Source organism: Pteropus medius, unplaced genomic scaffold (genome assembly GCF_902729225.1).
Source record: "Pteropus medius unplaced genomic scaffold, Ma_sr-lr_union100, whole genome shotgun sequence".
Taxonomy (NCBI): domain Eukaryota; kingdom Metazoa; phylum Chordata; class Mammalia; order Chiroptera; family Pteropodidae; genus Pteropus; species Pteropus medius.
Window position 1 is genome coordinate 22,541,410 of NW_024354875.1, and position 22,379 is coordinate 22,563,788.

The 22,379-nt window shown below is 42.8% G+C and overlaps 1 protein-coding gene across 11 annotated transcripts in view; it reads left to right on the top strand.

The window, feature by feature from the left end:
* Positions 1 to 22,379, top strand: part of TANC1 (tetratricopeptide repeat, ankyrin repeat and coiled-coil containing 1) — a 214,357-nt gene that overhangs the window by 149,774 nt on the left and 42,204 nt on the right. For 6 of the 11 annotated variants that reach the window (XM_039855457.1, XM_039855461.1, XM_039855458.1 and 3 more), the window contains 7 exons: positions 2,767 to 3,030; positions 8,591 to 8,713; positions 9,512 to 9,793; positions 10,758 to 10,915; positions 13,188 to 13,419; positions 14,536 to 14,702; positions 16,460 to 17,067. In XM_039855457.1, coding sequence (XP_039711391.1) covers positions 2,767 to 3,030; positions 8,591 to 8,713; positions 9,512 to 9,793; positions 10,758 to 10,915; positions 13,188 to 13,419; positions 14,536 to 14,702; positions 16,460 to 17,067 — 1,834 coding nt within the window. The remainder of the gene's footprint in view (positions 1 to 2,766; positions 3,031 to 8,590; positions 8,714 to 9,511; positions 9,794 to 10,757; positions 10,916 to 13,187; positions 13,420 to 14,535; positions 14,703 to 16,459; positions 17,068 to 22,379) is intronic. The other 5 variants (XM_039855455.1, XM_039855456.1, XM_039855459.1 and 2 more) reach the window with 3 other exon arrangements.

Here is a 22,379-nt window from a genome sequence, read left to right on the forward strand (position 1 = left end):
TGTTAACTCGAAGGTGACTAGGTTAACTTAGGAGTTTGGATTTCTGTTAGCCTGGAAGAAAAATCGGTATTTTTGAATAACCTGTGGTTTCTTGTAAGAACCAGCTTTCTCTTTCTTGAAGACTGTGAAGCTGCCTGTTTGGTGTGTTTCTTAGGTTGTGCAGGGAAACTGGATGCGTTGGGCCTTTACCTGCCCCATTGGATCTGCCTGAGGGCTCAGTCGTACCTAAGCCGAGATGAAAGTACACTGCCTGGGCTTCAAGCCATGCAGGTGGATCTGGTATTGGATCCCAGGGAGGAATAATGTGAAGTGGAGCAGTCTCAGTGGGGCATCTTAGTGGGCGGGTCCATGCCTTAGAGCTTCTCATTACCTGTCTATCAGGGCCCTGGTGAGCGTGGGTGGTAGAATATGTTTCTTATCTGAACTCCACGAGGGCATTGGGAGAGTCTCCTAACTACAGACATATTATAAGCTTACAACATCCTGCTTTTGAAATGGTGACCCCATCTGGGACTTCCCATCGCAGCTAGTATTCCTGCAGCTGGGGGCCTTCCTCCCCCATGCACTTTCCTCCTTCTTACTGCCAGGACCTGAATGTTGTCGCACCTCAGGGCCTGGGCACTGTGGCTGTACACTGAGACTGGGACCTCAGCCTGTCCTTGCAGTCCGGGAGTCCCTGACCAGCCTGTCCCTGCTCTCCTCAGCTGCTTCATAGGACCCTGAAGTCCTGCCTCCAGTGCTGTCACTTGTAACAGGAAGTAGGGATGTCCTCTGTCCCTGTTTCCACTGCTTGAGGTTGGAATCCTGGGGGGTTTGATCCTGAAGTGCATGGCACTTAGGGAGAGCAGAGGAGGAAAAACATCACTTTGGCTTTATTTTTCACCTTTAGAGTGTGTACTTTGTAGAAAACTATTTGGTTAAAACTCTGTTCCACCTTTCATAAATACATACCCAAATTATCTATTTAAAAAAATGTGCCCCAAAATAAAACAGCCATAACTATAAAACCGAACAAATCACCCCCACTCCCAATCTGGAACTTTCTTATAATATATTGGGATAGCCTGGGAATCTAACTTATTATAACATATCTGCTGGAAAAGCATTCTGAGTTCAAAACACTAGACTTATAAATGAAGATTTATAACACAATCACAACTTAATAATAGGGTTCCAAGTAATGATTAATTACTATTAATAAGCAATAATCTCATTAGTAAATTAGAGCATTGCTGTGAAGCACTTAGCACAGTCCCTGATATGGTAACTTTCAGTAAATGTTAGCTGCTATCGCCACCACCATCAGCATTTTTAAGATGGAAAGAGTCACACTTGCTATACTTATGCTTATATAAATGGTCTTTTAAAAAACACAATGAAGGCTATGATTGATTCCAAATAGATGGAGAGATGAGTATTAATACTCCTGATAGAAAACTTGGAGATACTGGGTGTAATAACAGACACCCAAAAGGAATGACAGGCCCGACCTAAATCAACTTACACTTTGGTTAGAGACATAATACCAACAATCCCGAACTAGTAACAACGAGATTAAATGTAGTGTCTGACCATAACTGGAATAGATGTTTCATTGAATAAGTAAACATTTATTGAGCACTTAGGATGTGTCAGGCTCTGTGCTGTTCAGAAAAGAGATCAACTGATTGGTAGATACTTGAAAGAGGGAGGCTTCAGTGTGTAGAGGGGATTTTTAAATAGAAAGAGGAGCAATGGATAATAAGTCCAGACCGGAGCAACAGGAGTAAAATTTTAAAATTGTAACAGAATGCCCTGTGGTCACATGAGGAAATTGTTTTGTCCTTACTGCTAAAACTTAAAGTGCGTTGAAAAAATGAGAAAGAAAACCTTCAGAGCCTTTGATCCTGAGTGACAGACTCTGTTGGAGCTAATTCACCGGCCTGCTGATAAAAGTGTGTGTTCTCATGGTATATTGATGAAACAGCTTAATCCAGGTGACTTGGTTCTGAGAACACCCTGACCCAATACACACCCATTTAAGCTGAGCAGCGAAGGACCTAGGATGCTGGGATCGAAACAGGGAACACAAAGGGATCAAGGGATAGGGCCCCTGTTCTCAAGGACACAAGCTAGAGTTGGGTCCATGATGACCTATGCTTGCAAGGGGATCAAAAATGGCTCGGTGCCTTTAAATTGGAAGTGACTGTAGAAGCTGCATAGAGTGAGTATAGGGTGAATATTGCTGCTAAAGACCAAATTCTCTGCTTAACTTTGTAATTGTATTTTTGTTTTTACACATCTTTCTCCTGCTGCTTTTCTGCATTAACTATTGTACTGCCCTGCCCCCGCCCCCATACACAAATGTTATTAATTTGGAAAAATTATTTAACGGTTCAAAGGAATTTAATGAGATATGAATTCTTTTGTGAGCACTTCATCTGTGTTAAAAAGAGAGGCTACTTCATGCAAATCACATAGATATACTGTTAACTCAGATACTTTCAGACAGCTTTTTCATTATCTTCTTATCGGAGTTTTTCCTCCCCTGTAGAAATATTTAGCAGCTTATTTCCCCTGATAAGCAACATTCTTCTAATTTACCAAAATACATTGCATGAAACATACTTTGACAAAAATCTGTGTGGACCAGGAAACTCTCCCTGGATCGTGGGGAGGGCTGTGTGTGTGTGTGTGTGTGTGTGTGTGTGTGTGTGTGTGTGTGTAACTCTCAACAGCCCCAGCTATGCCTGGCCTCCTTCAAAGTATTCTGGTCTCTCATTTCAGCCACAATTACAAGTTCATCCGAAAATGATGACCGGAGTGGCTCCAGTTTGGAATGGAATAAAGACGGAAGCCTAAGGTTAGGGGTACAGAAGGGTGTGCTTCATGATCGCAGGGCAGATAATTGCTCCCCAGTGGCAGAAGAGGAGCCCACTGGGTCAGCGGAGAGCGTGCTGCCCAAAGCTGAAGCCTCAGTTGGAGATGGTCCGGTCCCTTATTCTCAGAGCTCCAGCTCGCTAATAATGCCACGGCCCAACTCAGTTGCAGGTAAGGCCATGCTTCTCCATGGAAAGGTTCTCTCACTGGGTCTGAAGTGCCCCTTGTTCACTCTCTTCACTTGGGAATCTAATCCAGGAGCCAGTTTTGTGATTGTGGGTCAGGCAGTTACCTGTTCTAGATCTCAGTTTACTCGTGTGTAAACATGAGAAGGCAGCATGTAATGGTCTTTAAGTGATTCTTCCCCTCTGGAATTCTTATCTAATAGACTTTATGGCTCTTCATAGATGAGGGAATAAAATATCAAAAACTCTGTTCTTGTTTCTGTTATTTTAAGCTTGAGTAAATTCATGGCTTTTTTTTTACATCTTGGTAAATAAGAATTGTCGTTTGGAGTGAGTTCATATCAGCTCAAAGAGTTTTTTATTTTTCAATTACAGCTGACATTCAATGTTTTATATTAGTTTCGGGTATACAGCACAGTGGTTAGACATTTATATAAATTACAAAGTGACCCCCCCTTGATTAGTGCCCACCTGGCCCCATACATACTTATTACAGTCTTATTGATTATATTCCCTATGCTGTACTTTACATCCCCATGACTGTTTTGTAACTACCAATTTATATTTCTTCATGCCTTCAGATTTTTCACCCAGCCCTCCAAACCCATCTGGCAACCACCAGTTTGTTCTCTATGAGTCTTTTTCTGTCGTTTGTTCATTTATTTTGTTCTTTAGATTCCACATAAAGTGACATCATATGGTATTTGTCTTTCTCTGTCTGACTTATTTCACTTAGCATAGTATCCTCTAGTTCTATCCATGTCATCGTAAATGGTAAGATTTCATTCTTTTTTATGTCTGAGTAATATTCAATTGTGTATATGTACCACCTCTTCTTTATCCATTTGTCTATTATGGGCACTTAGGTTGCTTCCTGATCCAATTTTCAAACTTATATTTATAATTGAGGCCCGTCATGCAGATGGTAGGTCCAATTTTTATATAATTCTGTTATGAGGGGTCTCACAGCTTAAAACATGAGCAGCAGAAATGAAAGCTATCAATTGAGGAAATGAGAACAGGCAAGACAGACATGACTTAGCAAGATGGGGCACTTGGACCTAAGAAGAGAATATGGAAGTGGTGACTGGTCAGTGGGTGGTTGTCAAACAACGAAAGTAGTTTGGGGTGGACGGGCAAAAGAACTCTGCATCTGAGCTGTCATCCTGCTTTTAGATCCTGAGTTTCTAAACTTTGTGCCCCTGGGTCAAATTTAGAAGAGGAACTTGTTTCCATCATTCTTTGTTACCAACATAATGCTTAAAATTTCTCCTCTACTAACACATGGACTCAGGTTCTCTCTTTCTACATCAAAGGATTTTTCTGTGATTTATGCTGCTCCTTTGCAAAGACACAGGCCACTCTGGTTGTCGTTGGGTGTTTTTTACAGTGGAACTCTGAAGCAGCTGATAAATAAATGGCCCTAATGGAAAAGTTTTGAGGCACAAGTCTAATTCGCTTTCAAAGGAAATAAAATGGCCTTGTTCCAGAAGTGGGGTTTGGTACGTCTGCCAGAGAGAAGTACCACAGAGCTTTATGCGTATTGATGGTTCTTCTAAAAGCTTTTGTGTCTTTCAACCACCGTCCTACTACCTACGGCATAATATGTTGCACCCAAGGCATTTTAGACTTGATTTACCTAGTTCTAATGAATGGTTCATTTGTATTTTCCCAGAACTTAATAGCTTTATTGACTTCAACAAAATAGCAAAATTGTATTTAGTTTCATGAAGCTATTTTAAAATTAGGAAACAAGTTAATAAATTAATTCAACAGCGCTAAAAGCACCCCATTTGGGGTGATGTTTTCTGCTTGACGTTCTTTTATGTGGTCCCCTGCCATGTGAAGTGACAGTGGGTGTGAGCTGAGCTTTTCCAGGAGTCTGCAATGATTATGGAGCAGAGCTTTCTGATTTCTGCTGTGCTCATTCATTAGCTTCTATGTATGCACTTGAGCTAGAATGGGAGGATTTTACCTCTGGGTTTGAGCAGTGACTGCCTGGCCTAATGGGTTTACTTTTTTCTTCTGTGTTGCACATTTTATAAACGAAAAGCACACTTTGAAAGTGCCTTACCTCAGGGTATCTGTTGACAAGCTAGGAGTACGGTAGATTCTTCATTGCCCACCCTCCTACCCTTAAAGCTAAACCTGAGTTAAGAGGGAATGGCAGATATCACTGAAAAGAACAAAAGATTCAGGTTATATAGTTCATGAGCACTGTTTAGTGATTAGAAGGCAAGCTGCTACAAACAGGACAGTAGGCAACCTTCAGTGTTAGGATTACAGCAGTATGTAAAGGACGATATACTGCAATCTCTCTGAAGTATTTGCATGTGAAAATCCATGTAAACACAAACTGCCCTTTGATAGGAAATATCAAATGATTTGGTGTATCCAGATAAAGAACCGGCAGGTGAAGGAAAGGTGATGCCAGGCCCCTGTTTACTCTGATGCCAGCCCCAAGTGACCCAGTCCCCCAGAGGAGTGAGGGTATGGAAACAAGTTCTTAAGGTTTCCAGCTGTTACTGTCATTGAGCCTGTTACAAAGAACTGCAGTTGTCTGTTTACTGTTAATTGTCTAGTACAGTGAAATTTTTATGTCAAAGATAATAAGTTGACCAGGTTTGGAGATTGTTTCACTAAACATAGATTTTCTTTTTAAAGGTAATCGTTAGAGTAGAATTGGTTTAGAATGCTGCAGTCAGGTCATTACTGTATGCCACATCAAAATATATGGCACGGACACCTTATTCCTTTATTAAAAACAGAATGAGAAACCTTTAAATGCAATCCTAGATAATCTAAAAGTTAGATAATTAGATTCTACTATTTTACCTACTTTTTTTTCTTCTTTTGAAATATTTCCTAAGTGAATCACAGAACACCGTATTTAGTTTTCCAAGAAACCAACAAACACAATTACCCGCCAATTTTCTTGAAACTCTAACTGGTAGTTGCCTGGACTTAATGACATTTACCTTTGATAGGTTAGTTCATGATGTTTCAACAGATATTTCTCTTTGTATAACTTAGAGAAGACTCCCTCTACCTCCTCCTGCCTCCACCCCTAGGCCTGTACTCTGTCCTGTTTCATATTACAATGATATCCCATTGTGCCTCTCACCCAGATGGTAGACACAACGTGTGTGTACAGTAAGTGTATAATTAATTGTAGAGACGTTAGCGTTAAGTTTATTGTTGCATGAATTATTGCTTTACCTCTGGTTTTTCTTGACCCTGAATTGCTTAGGATTTTGAAAACATTCACTGTTAAATAGCAGAAGTGAGTCTGATTCTAGTACTGGTGGTGTCCGAGACTCTCCCAGCGGCACGTGTAAGGAGGCAGAATGGGCTCCAAGCCACCTGCTCTTTGAAGTGGGGAACACCTGAGCGCAGAGCTAGGGAGCTGAAGCTTCACTGCTTCTACTCTGCAACGTCTGTGTGGCTTTGACAACACCTTGGAAAGTGGAGGCGGCAGCTGGTCACTTGCAGCCCAGCTTCATCGTGTTTAAAACAGAGACTCAGAGCTGTGGAGTTGCTCAGGCGGGTTGTGGCATACCTGAAAGCTGACACTTTGGTGGCTGGAAATCTGAAAACAGGCGTTAGAAACATCACCAACTCCTGCCTCTACGTCAAGCGAGGGCATTTTTACAATTCTTTTTTGGAATAACATAGCCCTTTACAGTTTCATATTCTTATTCCATTCGGTTGTTACAAAATTAAACAGAACGTAATGTTTTAAGGGATCAGAGGAAGAAGGGAAATAGGAAACCCTGTTGAGATTCTAAGTATCTTTGTGTTCCCATGGCTGTTCCAGCTCTGAAGTGAACTGGCTTATGGGTTACACTGCGGCTGTCCCTTTTACCTCAGCCTTGGACACGTGGGGATTCTCATGATGAGGCATGCCAAGGAGAGGGCCACTTCCAGAGGCCCAGGCCCCAGGCAGGAACCTAGACATTTGTTCCAAGCTATATTATCATAGGAAGCCAGGGCGTGGTCCTGGTAGCTCTCCAGAAAGTTTCACAGGGCCTGGTTGTGAAGGACCTGGAGAGAAGCTAGAGGCTGCCATTGGAGTCCCATAACTTAGGCCCCTTTGTAAATCTTGCATAAGGAATTAGCTGAATCTTTCTACTAGGAAAGGTTTGCGTGGAGTATTGACGTAAATATGTACACAATGTGTAAATAGGCTGTGGATATGCAGCCAAAAGATACAGAAGCATTAAATGTCTGCTCTTGTAAAGTCAAGGTGTCAGATGTTTCTCACGGACTGGGAACGGGAACAGGGCACCTGGTTAATCACCCCTTGGAGAATGCAGCAAGGGGGGACGCACCATCACAGAGGCAGGCTGCGCAGCCGCCTACGTCCTTGTTGCATGAAGAAGGAGAGGACTGGTGCTAACAGAGAGGAAGGAAAGGAGTGAGACCTCAGAAGGAAAACTGGGAAGGGCCCAGGTCAAGCAGATGGCGGGGTCGGCAGCTGGATGCTGTGTCAGCCAGAAGGTTTTCAGCAGACAGATGGCCCAACTCGACTTCTGTCCCTTGAAACTTGGTCCCACTAACAATTTCTCCTGCCCTTAGAAGCCTTAGCCCTTGGAATGTGACTCCCTCTTCCTTCTTATTTGCCCTCAGATGACATTGTTTTATTATCCTGGAAGATCATCATATGTCTAAGAGCGGCAGTACTTTTATGTCAGACCACTTAACCCACAAACCGAATTTGGTTAATTTTATTTAGATTTCTCTTATTGTGACCTAGGATGTATATGTAAAAGATTATTTTTAAGGCAAAAACACGTACTGTATATTTACTTCTAATATTTGCTGAGTATTAGCAAAATTATTCTGCATTGGTTATTTTTATGATCCAACATGTGTATGTGTTTTAATGCTTTTTAAAAGGTATCTATGTGCTATGAATCTTACTGATTCGATCCGAGATAAATGTGATTACTTAAAAAATAAATTTTAAACAGTACCTACATATCTAGTACTGTATAATACATTAAATAAATTTGAAGCTTAGGAATATGTTTATTTCCAATAAAGTCCACATGGCTACTTTTACTGCCAAGAGCTGACTTTTAGGGTTCTGAGCACTGTGGAATTTTGTACATGCGGAATCTGCTCACTTAATTAACAAGGTTGGAATTCTAGAAAGAGCGGGAGGTTCTCTGGGCTGCAGAGAAGATTCCAGTACCATGCTGCATGTTTGCAGTAAGTACCGAAGCTTTACTGAGTGACATTTGATTGTCAGATTTCTTCATAAAAATGTATGGTGAAGTCCAGCTCTTTCCAAAAAGAATGGAGAATTTTAGCAACCATATCAACATGATTTTGGTTTAAGAATGAGGAGCACTTGGTTTTTGCCACTTCTCAGCTAAGAACATTGCCAGAAAAATAAGCTGGGGCGAGCAAATGAAACCAAAATCACCTTAAATTTTGTTGAAAGCCTGAATGGAATTGTTTAATAATTCATAAGTTATAGTATTTTGGGTATGATATTAAACTCAACTTTGAGGAGACTGAACTTCAGTTTAATGTTACAGCAACAAGCTCAACCAAATTGGAAGATCTGAGTTACTTAGATGGGCAGAGAAATGCTCCTCTTCGAACGTCAATTAGATTACCATGGCACAATACGGCTGGAGGTAGGGCACAGGAAGTTAAAGGTATTTATCCCTGCATCTGCTGTGATCTTGGGTATGATGAGCTTGTTCACTAAACACTGAAAGTCTGTGATAACCAGTATTTAAATCAACTGGTTTTAAAACATGTGAAGTGTGTATGTGTGCTAAAAGTTACTGTAAGGTGTGTTAATGAGCCATCCTTAACAATTTTGGGCTTCTTCCCTAAAATGGGTGATTAACTTGCTTCTGGCATTGAAAAATCTGCAATATGTTATTTTGAAGTGAGGAGTAGTTTAACACTCCCTAAAATTTTTTTGTCATTAAGAGGATCAGCTTTGTTTCAGTTCCTTGGACGATATTGGCCTACATCTAACTGCAATGCAGTTGTGTGGTCAACAGCATCACAATAAGGGGCAAAGTGCCGTGACATCCAGATGAGAGCTGGGGCCCTGTCTCCAGGGAAAATATTTCCATCTATTTTACTCAAACAGTAGTGGAAGAAATGTGTCTTAAATACTGTGTCAAATAAACTGATGAGACATGGTTTGGCCCTTCGCATCACTTTCTTTAATCCTCTGTGTGTCTGCCTTTAGTCATGAGAATAACTTAGAATCACATAAAAACTAGAAAGTCGTTTTAATAGGACACTTTCTGGGACCATGATAAATGAGATATTATAGAAGTATTAATAGGATCAGATTGCAAATACTTACGGATCTCTTGTGTGGTAAAACTAAAGGCTATACTAAGTGTAACATACGTGCAATGATAAATTGAGTTTTCTTAGTGTATAAAATTATGACATTCTTCTAAAATGATGATCTTTTTTTTCTTTCTAAGCACGATTTGCTCCCTACAAGCCACAAGACATTTTGTTGAAACCCCTGTTGTTTGAAGTACCGAGCATAACAACAGACTCTGTGTTCGTGGGAAGGGACTGGCTCTTTCATCAGATAGAAGAAAACTTGAGGAACCCAGAACTGACAGAAAATAGAGGAGCAGTGGTTGTTGGGAACGTTGGCTTTGGGAAGACGGCCATCATTTCTAAGTTGGTGGCACTTAGCTGCCATGGAAGCCGCATGAGACAGATTGCTTCCAACAGCCCTAGTTCATCACCTAAAAGTATGTCCTTGTTTAACTACTTGTCTGGTTTATTATATTAATATAAGATAGATGGAGGAAATTGCTGTTTGGATAGATATAAATTTCAAATTTTCCTTAAGTTGTTCCAGCTGCTGTATCAGGTTTCTGATAAGTTAGAGAACTATTTGGGTGCCTCCATCTATCATAGTGCCTGTGTGGCTGTAACTTGGGGTGAGGCCAGCCTTCCCTGGTGTCCTCCCAACTGTAAGGCCTGCTTCCCTCTTAATATAGGTTCCTGGCAGAACAAGCCAGAAGGAATCTCTGTAGAATTCTTTTGTACCCTGTTCTCTGAAGCCTTTATCTTCTATACTGGATTTACCAAAAGTATAAAAACTTAGAAATGGGATGGAGTAGCCAAAGATTTAACCATTCATGGCTTATTTTATGTGTAGTAAACACATTAAGAGAACCATCTCTACCGTAGTGAACCAGGAACAAGTGAGCCATGCAAGATTTAAAAAAAAAAAAAAGAATTTAATGAAGAAAATGAGAAACAGCAGTTCTCCAGGGAGGACAATTGGATGAATGCAAGACAGGGCTGAGACGGCACTGGTGTTCTCATGTAGACCTTTGCATTTGGTGTCATGTTCACTTATTAACCTTTTAAAGTGCTCTCTGGGTCTAATCAATAAATATATTCATGTTTCTCCATACCCCCATCCTGATGTTGTAAATCATGGGTCCCCAACCCCCAGCCCATGGACCAGTACTGGTCTGTGGCCTGTTAGAAACTGGGCCTCATAGCAGCAGGTGAGCAAGCGAAGCTTCATCTGTATTTGCAGCTGCTCCCCAGGGCTAGCATCACTGCAATATGTTATTTTGAATAACATAATGCCACCTCAGATCATTAGGCATTAGATTCTCATAGGAGCATCGGTCCCTGGTGCCAAAAAGGTTGGGGTCCACTGTTATTAATAACGGAACTGGTCTTTTTTCTCTGTAGCTTCAGATTCCTCCCCGGATCTTCCTTTTACTCCATTGCTTTCACCGAGTTCTTCTTCAGGTGGCACCAATGCCGCGAAAATGCTCACTGGCTCTGGGTCTGATACTCCTGAAAACCAGAGACCAAGAGAGGATGCAGTGAAGTACCTCGCTTCTAAGGTAATCTTCGCCCTTTCTGTGAGAGACTTTGAGGATAGGGGGAGAGAATGAGATTTGCTGGTTTGGCTTCTGAAAAATGAATTATAAAGGGAATCTTAAAACAGAGACAGCAACTGCTTAATTCAAAAGTATAACTTTTGATAAAATTGTGATAGAGTACCGCAAATAAAATAACGAATCTTAAGACACGGGCAGTGGACTTTCATTCGTCTTAAACAGTGGCTTAAAGGAATTCCCGAAGCAGCAGGAGGTATGATTGCACCCCCCCACAAATCCGTCCTTACATCTGGTATGAGAGCAGGAGAGTGGGAGCCTCCCACATGACTGCTGCCTCCACCTGTGCTCTGCTGCCTGAGACCTTTGATTCCCTGCATTTTTCTGTCAGAAGTTTCTTGTGGTGTCGTAAAAGAGGTTTGGCTGACTTTCCCTTCCTAAATTCGTGGTCATCAAGGTCTTTCTGAAATTTTTCCATCTGCTCAACATACATCACAGGTTCATAAGCCATCCCCCTGCATTAAATCTGTTAAATCTCACTCCTGGCGAGCCGCTTGTGTCTTCCCGGTGGCCGTGGTGTGAGTGGTAGAACTGGAGAACCACCAGAGGTGGGCAGTGAGGAGGGGCATCTAGTGAGGAAGCACCCCCACGCGCACCCCCAGGCGTGAGGTAGGTGCCGGGGTGCTGAAACAAATGCTCCTGTGACACAGATCCCTGCTCCTCGCTTCTGCTTCCCTGGCGTGGGCAGCCCTGATGCCCTGACCAGTCCTCCCTCTGTCCGTGAACAAGTGCTCTGGGATGAGGGATGCTACTGTGATTTTTTCACACCATTTTGTGACCCGCAATAAGAAATACATCTTACGCTAGCAGCCTGGCATTCCCACACATGTGATCATACATGCAACTGAAGCAAAAACATTATAAAACTATACTTAGATCCTTTAAAATTCACTTTATTTAAAAAAAAAAAAACTGTTTGGCTTGGGATTGATTTCATGACGAACCGTTGGGTTGCCAGACTTCCGTGCTAGAGAGACCATGGTCCAGGCTGTCTCATTGGTGATTTGTACCGACTCAGTGGTCCTCATGCATTCCTGCTAATCTCTGTCCAGGTGACAGTGGGAGAGAGTCAGCTTTCATCTGAGTCTTGATGATAAATTTAATCTTAAACAGAAGTCACACGGAGGTTTCAAATTGGCCACATCTCCTCTTGCCACTTGCTTTGCAGATCTGGCAATTGATTATCTGTGTCACCCTGATAAGGCTTTGAACCGTGTGCCTGCTGCCCTCGGCCGTGAACCCTAGCTAGTGGTTCTTCTCCTGCTTTTGCAGGGGTTGTAAAGCTGAGTGGGACGGCGGGGATGCAGACTCTTCTGAAAAACATAAGGGCCTTTACAGAAGTGTTTTGACCTTTTTTACCTTCTTTACCTCATATTCCTCAGTTCATCCTCATTCGGGAAAGTTATTTATTTGCAGTGTACCTCTCACTCCCAAGACAGTTCTGCATCTGGCACTTTCGTTGGGGTCTCTACTGAATAACCTGCTGCCACTTTGTATCTGTGCCGGTGAAGGGAACACTCATCCCCCTCTTCTCCGTGCTTAGGCAAGAACCTCTCTCCTCCTCTGTGCTTTCATATGAAGGCAGAAATTTGGTCATTTCTTATTTTGATTCTTCGAACGACATTGCTGTTGAACTACTTCGTGGCATCATCATGTGGGTGTGGAGGCTTGTATGGATGCGGGCTGAGGGCTTGAACCAGGCTGCCCTGCACGGCCCTCCTGCCAGGGGGAAGAAACAGCTATGACTTTACAGCCTGGCCTTTGTAGCCACTAACTTTCTTATCTGCTTTTTGGGAGCAGCACATGAGTTTCCCAAGGAGATGCCGGCGTTTTTGAAAACAGAATCAGAGTGCATATGGCACTTTTGGATGTCGAGAACATTGGGATTGCTTGGAATTGCTTTAAGCTAGCGTAGGCTTTGGGTTTTATGAATGACTTTTATTAATTTATATTCAATACAGAGTAACTTGTGCTGATCTTAGTGCTAATCAATTTGGATTTGTGGCTGCAATTAAAAGTCTGCCTAGAACTTGGCAGACCACGTGAATGAATGAAAGAATAACTGAATCAGTTAAGCTAAATGATGTCTCAGTCTTGGGGAATAGAATCAACATACTTTACTATCTCAGTGAACGGGAGAATTGCATCCCTGTTTGAGAGCATAGAAGGAGCCGTGTGAAGAGAGAGAGGTGATGCTGATGCTCTGCTTCCCCCATAGGTCGTGGCCTACCACTATTGCCAGGCTGATAACACATACACGTGCCTGGTGCCTGAGTTCGTGCACAGCATTGCAGCTCTGCTGTGCCGGTCTCATCAGCTGGCTGCCTACAGAGACCTGCTGATCAAGGAGCCCCCGCTACAGAGCATGCTGAGCCTCAGATCCTGTGTACAGGACCCGGTGGCCGCCTTCAAGAAGGGAGTGCTGGAACCACTCACGAACCTGAGAAATGGTACTTCCCAGCAGCGACCCCGAGCCCCCTCTCTCAATAGGGTCCCCAGGGCTGTCCTCAGAAGGAGGGGGAGTGAGGTGTGTGCAAGGAGAGTATGTGAGTCAATCAGTGCAATCTCGTCCCCTTCCTCAGAACCATCTGCCCAAGGTCCCTCCCAAATGGTGTAGTTTTAAATGAAACATCTCTAATAAGAATTAACTCCAGAGTTGAACATTTCCAAAGTAGCTAATTTGTAACTGTAGGTTATTTAGATGACTTACGCCCTAGAAACAGAAACTTGCCTGCATGTTTTACACTCCTGCACAGCTAGGGAATAAGTTGATTGTTTAGGGAACTTGCCAGCATTTTTTTCAAGTCTCTGCTCAGTTGAGTTAAACCTCAAGCCATTTATAGGAGTGTCTGTTTGATTTTGTTGCCCTTAAATAGTCTACAAGGTGGGGGGCATTAGTGCTATTATGGGTCCTTTGGTTTTTCATCCTCACCTTTCGAGCCAGTTTATCGGCCTTCTGAGCACTTCTGCCAAAAGGCGCTAGAGGGAATTAAAACAGATTATGTCATCATTTCTCCTTTGTTCCCTGTGCAGAAGTTGGTGCTAATAAATAGAAAACAAGATTTAGCCTGTGGGTGTGAACCCTGTTCTAGGAATCTATAAAGCAGAGCTGTCACCCCCAGCTGACTCTGCCGTGGGCTTGATGCTTTGCCCTTTGCGGGTCAATTTTCCTCCACAGAAATCCATCGAGGGTGTTCAATTGCTGGGGGAGGAGGGGCTAGAGTCTTTTCCAGTTTTCTTCTCTGTACTTACCCCAGTGACAGGAGTTTATGAAGAGCTAATATCCCTATACTGTATCATATACATAGTGAGGTTCTGCTAAGTGTGTGTAATGCAATATGTTTCTGAAAACTGTTTTATGAGAATTGGTTTTCTTTTGGCTCTGTGCTCCAGTTTTCATTATAGATTTAATAGAAAATATGCTTCTGTGTAAACCATTTCTTCTACCATTTGTAAACTTTTTTAGTTTTTCCTAACACTTTAAACTGTGCAGTAAAATATACTGGGTGGTGCCATCTTATAGAAGTGTATAATTTCTTAATTAAAAAAAATATTGTATCCTTTAGAGCAAAAGATTCCTGAAGAAGAATACATTATTTTGATAGATGGCTTAAATGAAGCTGAGTTTCATAAACCCGATTATGGAGATACGCTTTCGTCATTTATTAGCAAAATTATCTCTAAATTTCCTGCCTGGTTGAAGTTGATTGTGACTGTAAGAGCAAATTTTCAGGTAAAAAAGAATTTTCAAATCTCTTTCTACATTCCTGTACTCAAATTTTACATTGTTTAATACTGACAATTTAAACGATTGTAAATCATTTTGCTGCTGAATCAAAAACTATATTAGGACTTTGAAACATTAGTGCACAGAACCCCCAAAAGGCTAAACTCGGACCTTTTTAACCCCCGAAGACACATTTATCAAAATGTCAGTAAATTTCCTAGTAGCATTGAACTGTACTTGTGCTTCTAACATGGAAGTGTCTAGCCTGGTTTACCATCATTCAGTTGTGGGGAGCTGTTCAAGGTGTCCAGATAACAGGTCTGCTAGAGTCTAAAATTATTCTTGCTAGTAGTTATTTGCATGGATTTGCAATGGGACTCCTCCCCACCCCACACTTTTTTTATGAAAGGAATAGGGCATGGGTGAAGGAGAGAAATTTTTAAGGCCTATTCTGAAGGTCCATTTTCTCATAAAACTTAAACATAGTGATTTTTTAAAATTCTCTTCCTCATCTTTCTTCTCATTTGAACCCAAAGTGTATCATAACAATCAATGACTCCTTTCTACTCCGTTCATTTTCAGTAAAGACATTAGACATTAAATTTTGATTTTTGTGCTTTTATGATGACATTTATTTAAAAATAGCATTTGAGTTTGTTCTTTTCTCATTAAAAGTGGCATTAGACCTCAGCCAAACTTAATGGTTTTTTTGGCGGGGGGCGGGCTGGGGAGTATTTGATTCTTACCCTTTCAGTCATTTTTCACACAGCAAACAGAATTTTGCAGTTGATGTAGCACAAGAACAGTACAAGCTAGGTGAGTTTTCAGAGGTGTAGTTCGCATCCATGTAAAGTGAGAGTAATTGTACTTACTAATAAGCCTGCCTCCTGTAGCTACTGTATTTAATGAGGACATATACTTAAGTACTTCAGAAAGGATAGTGGGAAATTTAAAGAAAAACACAAAACTCATCTCTGCTATTAGGTATCAAGATGTGATTGTCTTTGGGATGGAAGAGAGACAGGAAGGGACAGGGTTTCTGTGAGCTGGTGATGCTGTTTGGCTGCTGGTTGCACGGATGTATTTGATTTTATGAAAATTAATGACACTGCAGTTATGATTAATGCACATCTGTATGTATATTATCCTTCAATTTACAAGTTTACTGAAAAAATAGCAGCTTAAGAAAATGATAGTGGTCTATATTGGAGGAACCAGCTTTGCAACAGCAGGTTGTCACTGGGCACAGCCTAGGGGCAGTTTGAGGTTTCCTGGTTCGGTTATGCAGCCCCAGTATCCGATGCACTGAAAGGGGTATCTTGGCGTCTGCCTTGTTCTTAGATGTACAGTGTTGGTTCGTGTTTGCCCTTATTATATAACCATTTGCACAATGTAAGGATTAGGGGTATCAGGTCACCTCAGGGTCTCACTGCCCCTCTGTGGCTATGGCCAGGTCGCATTGTCTGCTGGGGCTGTTCCATCTCACTTGGCTCTGAGCCCTCGGATCAGGGCCTCGGGAGAGCCTTTACTGATTCCATCTCTCATCAGGATTTCTTTCACATAAGCTTTTTATCTTCGTCTTATCCTATTACAGGTTTTAATACAAAACAATGAGTCCCTGTAATCCACAAAAATCCTCCTTGAAAGAAAACTAGTGAATCTGGTTTGAAATGCAGACATAAAGAAAGAAATCTCTGTGGAGTGACACTGTGGGGTTTTTTTTTTTTTTTTTGGTTTTGTTTTTTGTTTTTGTTTTTTTGCAGGAAATTGTGAGTGCGTTGCCATTTGTCAAGCTTTCCTTAGATGACTTTCCCGACAACAAAGACATTCATAGCGACCTGCATGCCTACGTCCAGCACAGAGTCCACAGCAGCCAGGACATCCTCAGCAACATCTCCTTAAATGGCAAGGCCGATGCTGCCCTCATTGGGAAAGTGAGCAGCCACCTGGTGCTGCGGAGCCTCGGCTCCTACTTGTACCTCAAACTCACCTTGGACCTCTTCCAGAGGGGACACTTGGTCATCAAAAGTGCCAGCTACAAGGTGGTGCCTGTGTCTCTGTCCGAGCTCTATCTGCTGCAATGCAACATGAAGTTCATGACCCAGTCCGCCTTTGAGAGGGCACTTCCGATTTTAAATGTGGCCCTCGCCTCCCTTCACCCCATGACAGACGAGCAGATTTTTCAGGCTATTAATGCTGGCCACATACAAGGGGAGCAGGGATGGGAAGACTTTCAGCAGAGGATGGATGCCCTCTCCTGCTTCCTCATTAAGAGGCGAGACAAAACTCGCATGTTCTGCCACCCGTCCTTCAGGGAGTGGCTCGTTTGGAGAGCAGATGGTGAAAACACAGCCTTCCTATGTGAGCCCAGGTATGACAGGCTGCTTTCTGTCAGCTCTTTGCGGGAAGTCTAATGTGCATTTGGGGAAGGAATTTCAAACACGATTCACTTTTTTTTTTTTTTAACAGAAAGGCAACGCATAATGAATAATTCAGGAGGGGCAATGGAAAATTCACTCTGCTTTGAAACAAAAGCTAGACTTTTAGGATTCTTCAGTATGTTTAGATGAAAGAGAAGCTAGACAATGACAGGGTGCTATTTCTTTGCCATCCATTCTTTTCTAGACTCCATCCCTGTCACAAAGGTCACATGAGATGGGAAAGTATGATATCAGCTCTAGGGAACAGCAGGCTTCTCTAGAAGCTGTTCCCGGTTCAGTTTCTTCACCTGGGGGTGGTCTGTGGACTGTCTTGGACCCCCAGCACCACCAATCACCTGCCACCTCTTAAGCATGTAGCATCTTGTCCCAGGACTCAGATGTGCCTGTGGGCCCAGAGGAAAGCACAGTGATCACGTCTGGCTGCCTCGTTTTATATTTGTGTTTCAGTGAAGTGTTAACAGACTGGAATCTGAGAATGAGAGGATTGAGGTTCAGGTCTCTGATGCCCTATTTATGAGATGATAGTGGAGCAGCTTCACTCAGGCAGTTAAAGGTATTGTTGAGGATTTGCAGCACTTTGGGCCAAGATGCCCACTGTCCGGTGGAGGGGTAGGGTAAGCCTGCCTGTCACACGGCCTGGTACTAGTCAAAGTGAGAGGTCGGGGAATGTGAGGGTGTGGGTGCTTTCAGGTTAGGGTATGCTCGTGGTCACCACTTCTGCCTGAGCCTGGCGTGGCCTGCACCTTTGCCCTCTTGAATAGCTTTTGCTCTCTCCAAGTCAGAATTGCTCTTGACTCTTATAAAAGGTCTGGCAAGCTGCTAAACTGTCCTCTCTGGGCGTTTGACCAGTTACTGGGGTCCAGAAATGAATAAGAACTTGTGAGATTCACATCACCTCCCTCTCCACAAATATTGACCTAATAGGTTTAGCTGCCGTTTCATATGGTGGATATTGTTGTTTTCTTAGGTGACACTGGGCTAAAAAATTTATCTTTTGCACCTGCTTTGGGGTCATAAACCGTAACTCCCAGATTATTGAGCCAGACCATAATAACTGAATAAACTGCATGTTGTGACAGTTAGCCAAGTCAGGTTATTTTCTAGGAAAAGTCAGATCACTTTCTGGGAAGAGTCTGTCATTGGGTTTGTAGAGACATAAAAACAAGTTGAAAGTCTTCAGCAGTGGGTGTAGATTTGTTCCTGGGGTTTGAGGCAGTAGTTGGACTGTAGTCACAGTTAAGCTTTGCTCCAGTTTGGGTGGTAAGTGGCAATGAGGTTATGCAGCCTAGGGCAGAGCTGAGCATGGGTGACTAATGGGTTGTTGCCTGCAATCGCGTACTCCCGAGCACTGATGTGTTCCTATAAGCAGGCGTGGGGACTTACCAGGGGCTGGGCCGGGACTAGGCTGCGGCAAGAGAGGCACCTGGGGTACAAAGGAGTTATTACTTCTCAAAATTGTGCAAGTCAGCGTTCACCTAAAATATCTATAGTTCTTGAACTTCATTCAGCAGACAGAGAATATATAGGACGATGTTGGAAGGAAGGTACTGCATTTAATTCCGCAATGGTTTTTGCAGATCAACTACGTGCAGGGTCCTGGGGCAGATGCAGGCATTCCTGGGACAAGGGCGCAGTTCTCGAGGGCTTCCCACACAGAAGGGTGGGTGAGGCTGACAGTGATGGAGCTGGCAGGGAGCCACACTGCACATGGGCCTGCGAGAAAGGGAGAGAAGCTCCTGCTGGAGGAAACAAATTCTAGAAAATGTTTCACATGGATCGGAACATTTGGGTCGGGCCTTGAAAGATGGGTAGCATTTCTCTTCCCATCTCCATTAGTCGTAATTTACCCCCATTATAGAGAAGAAAAAGAATCCAGCGCCCAGCAACAATGACACTTCGCTTTTTGTTTCGGCCCCTTTCCGTGCATTTAAACATTCTCCACATTTTCTTTTCTGTATCGAAATTCCTGTTCTGCTTGTTTTGCTTAACACATCGTGGACATTTTGGTAAGCTGTCTGTAAATCTTAGTAAAGTGTCATTTTTCATGGCTGTGCAAACCTCCTAGGAGGCAAATGTTAATGTCCTCCACCCTACCCTCATTGTGGGGCCTTTATGTTGTTTCTGAGTTACTTATACATGTACAAACCTATTGTAAATATCTTGGTGCCTTACAGGAAAGCAGTAGGGTATAAGGGAGGTCTGGATTAAAATCCTGTTTCCAGTAGGGAAGCCCTCGAGAACTGCGCCCTTGTCCCAGGAATGCCTGCATCTGCCACAGGACCCTGCACGTAGTTGATGGGCAAAAACCATTGCGGAATTAAATGCAATACCTTCCTTCCAGCATCGTCCTATATATTCTCTGTCTGCTGAATGAAGTTCGAGAACTATAGATATTTTAGGTGAACGCTGACTTGTATAATTCTTGTACACAAATTATTTTAATTCTCCAAGACTTAGTCTCCTTATCTGTAAAATGAAAGTATCTCCTCACTTTATGACGGTGGCTGTTTCACGAGAAAAGTACTTAATGAGGGTTTCCTCCCCTTCTTCCTTCCCTTCCTATTTTTGATTATTTCTTAGGTTAGAATCCAGGAGCAGAATTATAAAGTTAGAGTAGAGTTTCTCATAGCCTTCATTCACATCACCTAGACTTAAACATGATTCATATTTTGCAGTATTTGCTCCATCTGTTATTTTTTGCTGAGGTAAATTATAGACTTCATGACATTTTACCCTAAATAATTGATTATGCACCTCAAAAAAAGAGTACATTTTCATACTTAACTGCAATACCATTACAACACCTAAAATATTAATACTAATTCATTGATATATCATCAGATCTATTTCTCCATTTTCTTCTTTTTTTTTTTTTTTTAAGTATGTTTGAATCAGGATCCAGATAAGGGCCATTAAATGTATTTTATTGTTTCTCTTTTAACCTACATATTCCTCTCTTTCTCTGGTCTTCCTTGCATTTTATTTGTCTAAAAAGAGCAGCCAGATAGTTTGTCCTGTTAATTTCCCATAATCTGAATTTTGCTGATTGTGTTCTCATGGTGGTTTATAATGTGTCCATCACCTCTATTTTCTATAAATTGGTAGTTAAATCTAGAGGATCGATCAGATTTTATTTAAGAAAATGTTTTTTGCAAAGGTACTTAATGGGCGGCAGTGAGTACTTCCATCAGGAATCACTTAACGTCTCTCAGAGCCATTGATGATTTCCTGGATCCATCGATTCATTAGGGTTACACAAGGACTCTCTTAATCTAGAACAGTCTCCCATCCACTTTGTTTCCCACATGTCACTGACTTGAGGAATGAATGGTTAGGATTTCAGAATAAGGCTATTGCAGACAGGAGGAGCTGTGTAAGGCATCACATCAGAATGAGCAGGCCGTGTTCTGGCAACGCCATATCTAGTTTGGTTGGAGCCTTTGTCATGGAACAGAGGAGTAGAAAGAGCTAACAGAAGGACGTGCCTAGGGGGCCTGGCATCTATCTCTGGAGAACCTTTGAAGGTTCTGGAGTACAGATCACCTACATGAGCAGGAGCATGGCAGGTGTGGAGCGTAGGAACCACTGTGACAGGAGTGGAGACTCGGACCTCGCTTTGGGGTGGAACAGTGGGGTGGAAACAGGCTTCGCTGATATGAGATAGATGGGCATGGCTTGGCCTTGTGAGCAGAGTCGAGGATAAGAAGGTACCATATCAAGGTGTTGACCTCACAAACTAGGAATGGCCTTATTCTTCAAAAGGGTAAGAAAGGCAGAAGGTGTGGGTGGGGTTTGCAGAGCAGGAGCTAGCTTTTGGTTTCTGCAGTTCGAGCTTGCGGGTTCATTGGGACCCCCAGGTAGACAAGTTGCAAGGGCAGGTGGGGTCTGAAGCTTGAAGGAAAAGTTGAGGTTGAAGAGTTGATATCATTGGTAGAGATCTAGCTGTGGGACTTGGTGAGAAGGGTACTTAGAGGAAGGGGGTGCTGGCCTGCTGAGACATGGAGAATTTAGAGTAAGTGCTGCGAGAGGTGAAGGAAGATGAGGATTGAGAGGAAACCATTGGCTCTTCAGTTCAGGAGAAGGGTCCTAGATCCTTAGGAGATGCGTTCCATTGGGTTGTGACGAGTGAAACAGGAGAGAGCCAATGTCCTGGATGAACACTGAAAGGGTAGAGAGGTTTAGGGTTGTTTGAGTGTGGGCAAGGGTTTTGTTTTTGTTTTTAACATAAGAGGTTAGGGTGTCCGTTGGAAACATCATGACAGTGTGAGGAAACACAATCTGTAAAGGAGGAGAAATTGAGAATGCAGGGGAGTGGGGGCTGAGTGACGGGGCAACTTGCCGCTTCTGTATTGTCACTGAGTCTATTCATAGCACCATCGTAGCTGAATTTCATCTTGTTTACGTGCATCTCCTCCAGTCACTGAGAGCTCCTCAAGGGAAGCACCTTCCATTGTTCCCCACGGAATTTCCAGTATCAAGCATGGTGCTGGTTATGAGGGGGATGCTAATGAACGAACGAATGAATAATCATGTTTTGCTGGTTAAAAGCATGGACTCGCACAATGAGTAGACTGTGGTTCAGATCTCTGCTTAGCCATTTCATCTTGGGCAAATCACCTACCTGTCCAGGCCTCTGTTCCCTCATGTAAACAAATTGGGCATCACTACTTAGTAGCTCACAGGGTCGTGCAGATTAATGAAATAATTCAGTTAAATTTGTGCATCTGGCATTTAGTAAATCTTGATATATAAGCTTTGGAAATGGACAGACTCATGAATGCAAGTAGACTTAGAAGGGGGCTCGTGATGCCAAGACCAGGAGGGAAGGAAGCAAAGGTAGATTGGATATAGAGGAGCACAGGTATTCAGCGATTGCATGGTGAATTGTCTCCTTGGAGAGGCGGGAAGCCGTGTACTTAGCCAAGAGCACCGCAGACCTTTGGCCTGGCTGCCGAAGGATGCATGGTTGTTACACCATAAGGGCCAGCCATGGCACTTAGCATCTCTTTGTTGTGGATACAGTTGGCGTGGCCACAGAGTTCAGCAGACTGGGCAACTGAGGATGGCTTAGCCGATGTTTGGGACCATGGTCCTGCCTAGAGCAATGTGAGCCAGACTGAACCCTGGGACCAGGCCATGGACGGAGACTAAGGAGGGTGTGGTAGTCTAGACCACTGGAAGGTGGTGGAGTGTGATTTCCGTGAGAGCATGGGAACAGGAGAGGTGGGAGTGTGAGAGGCTC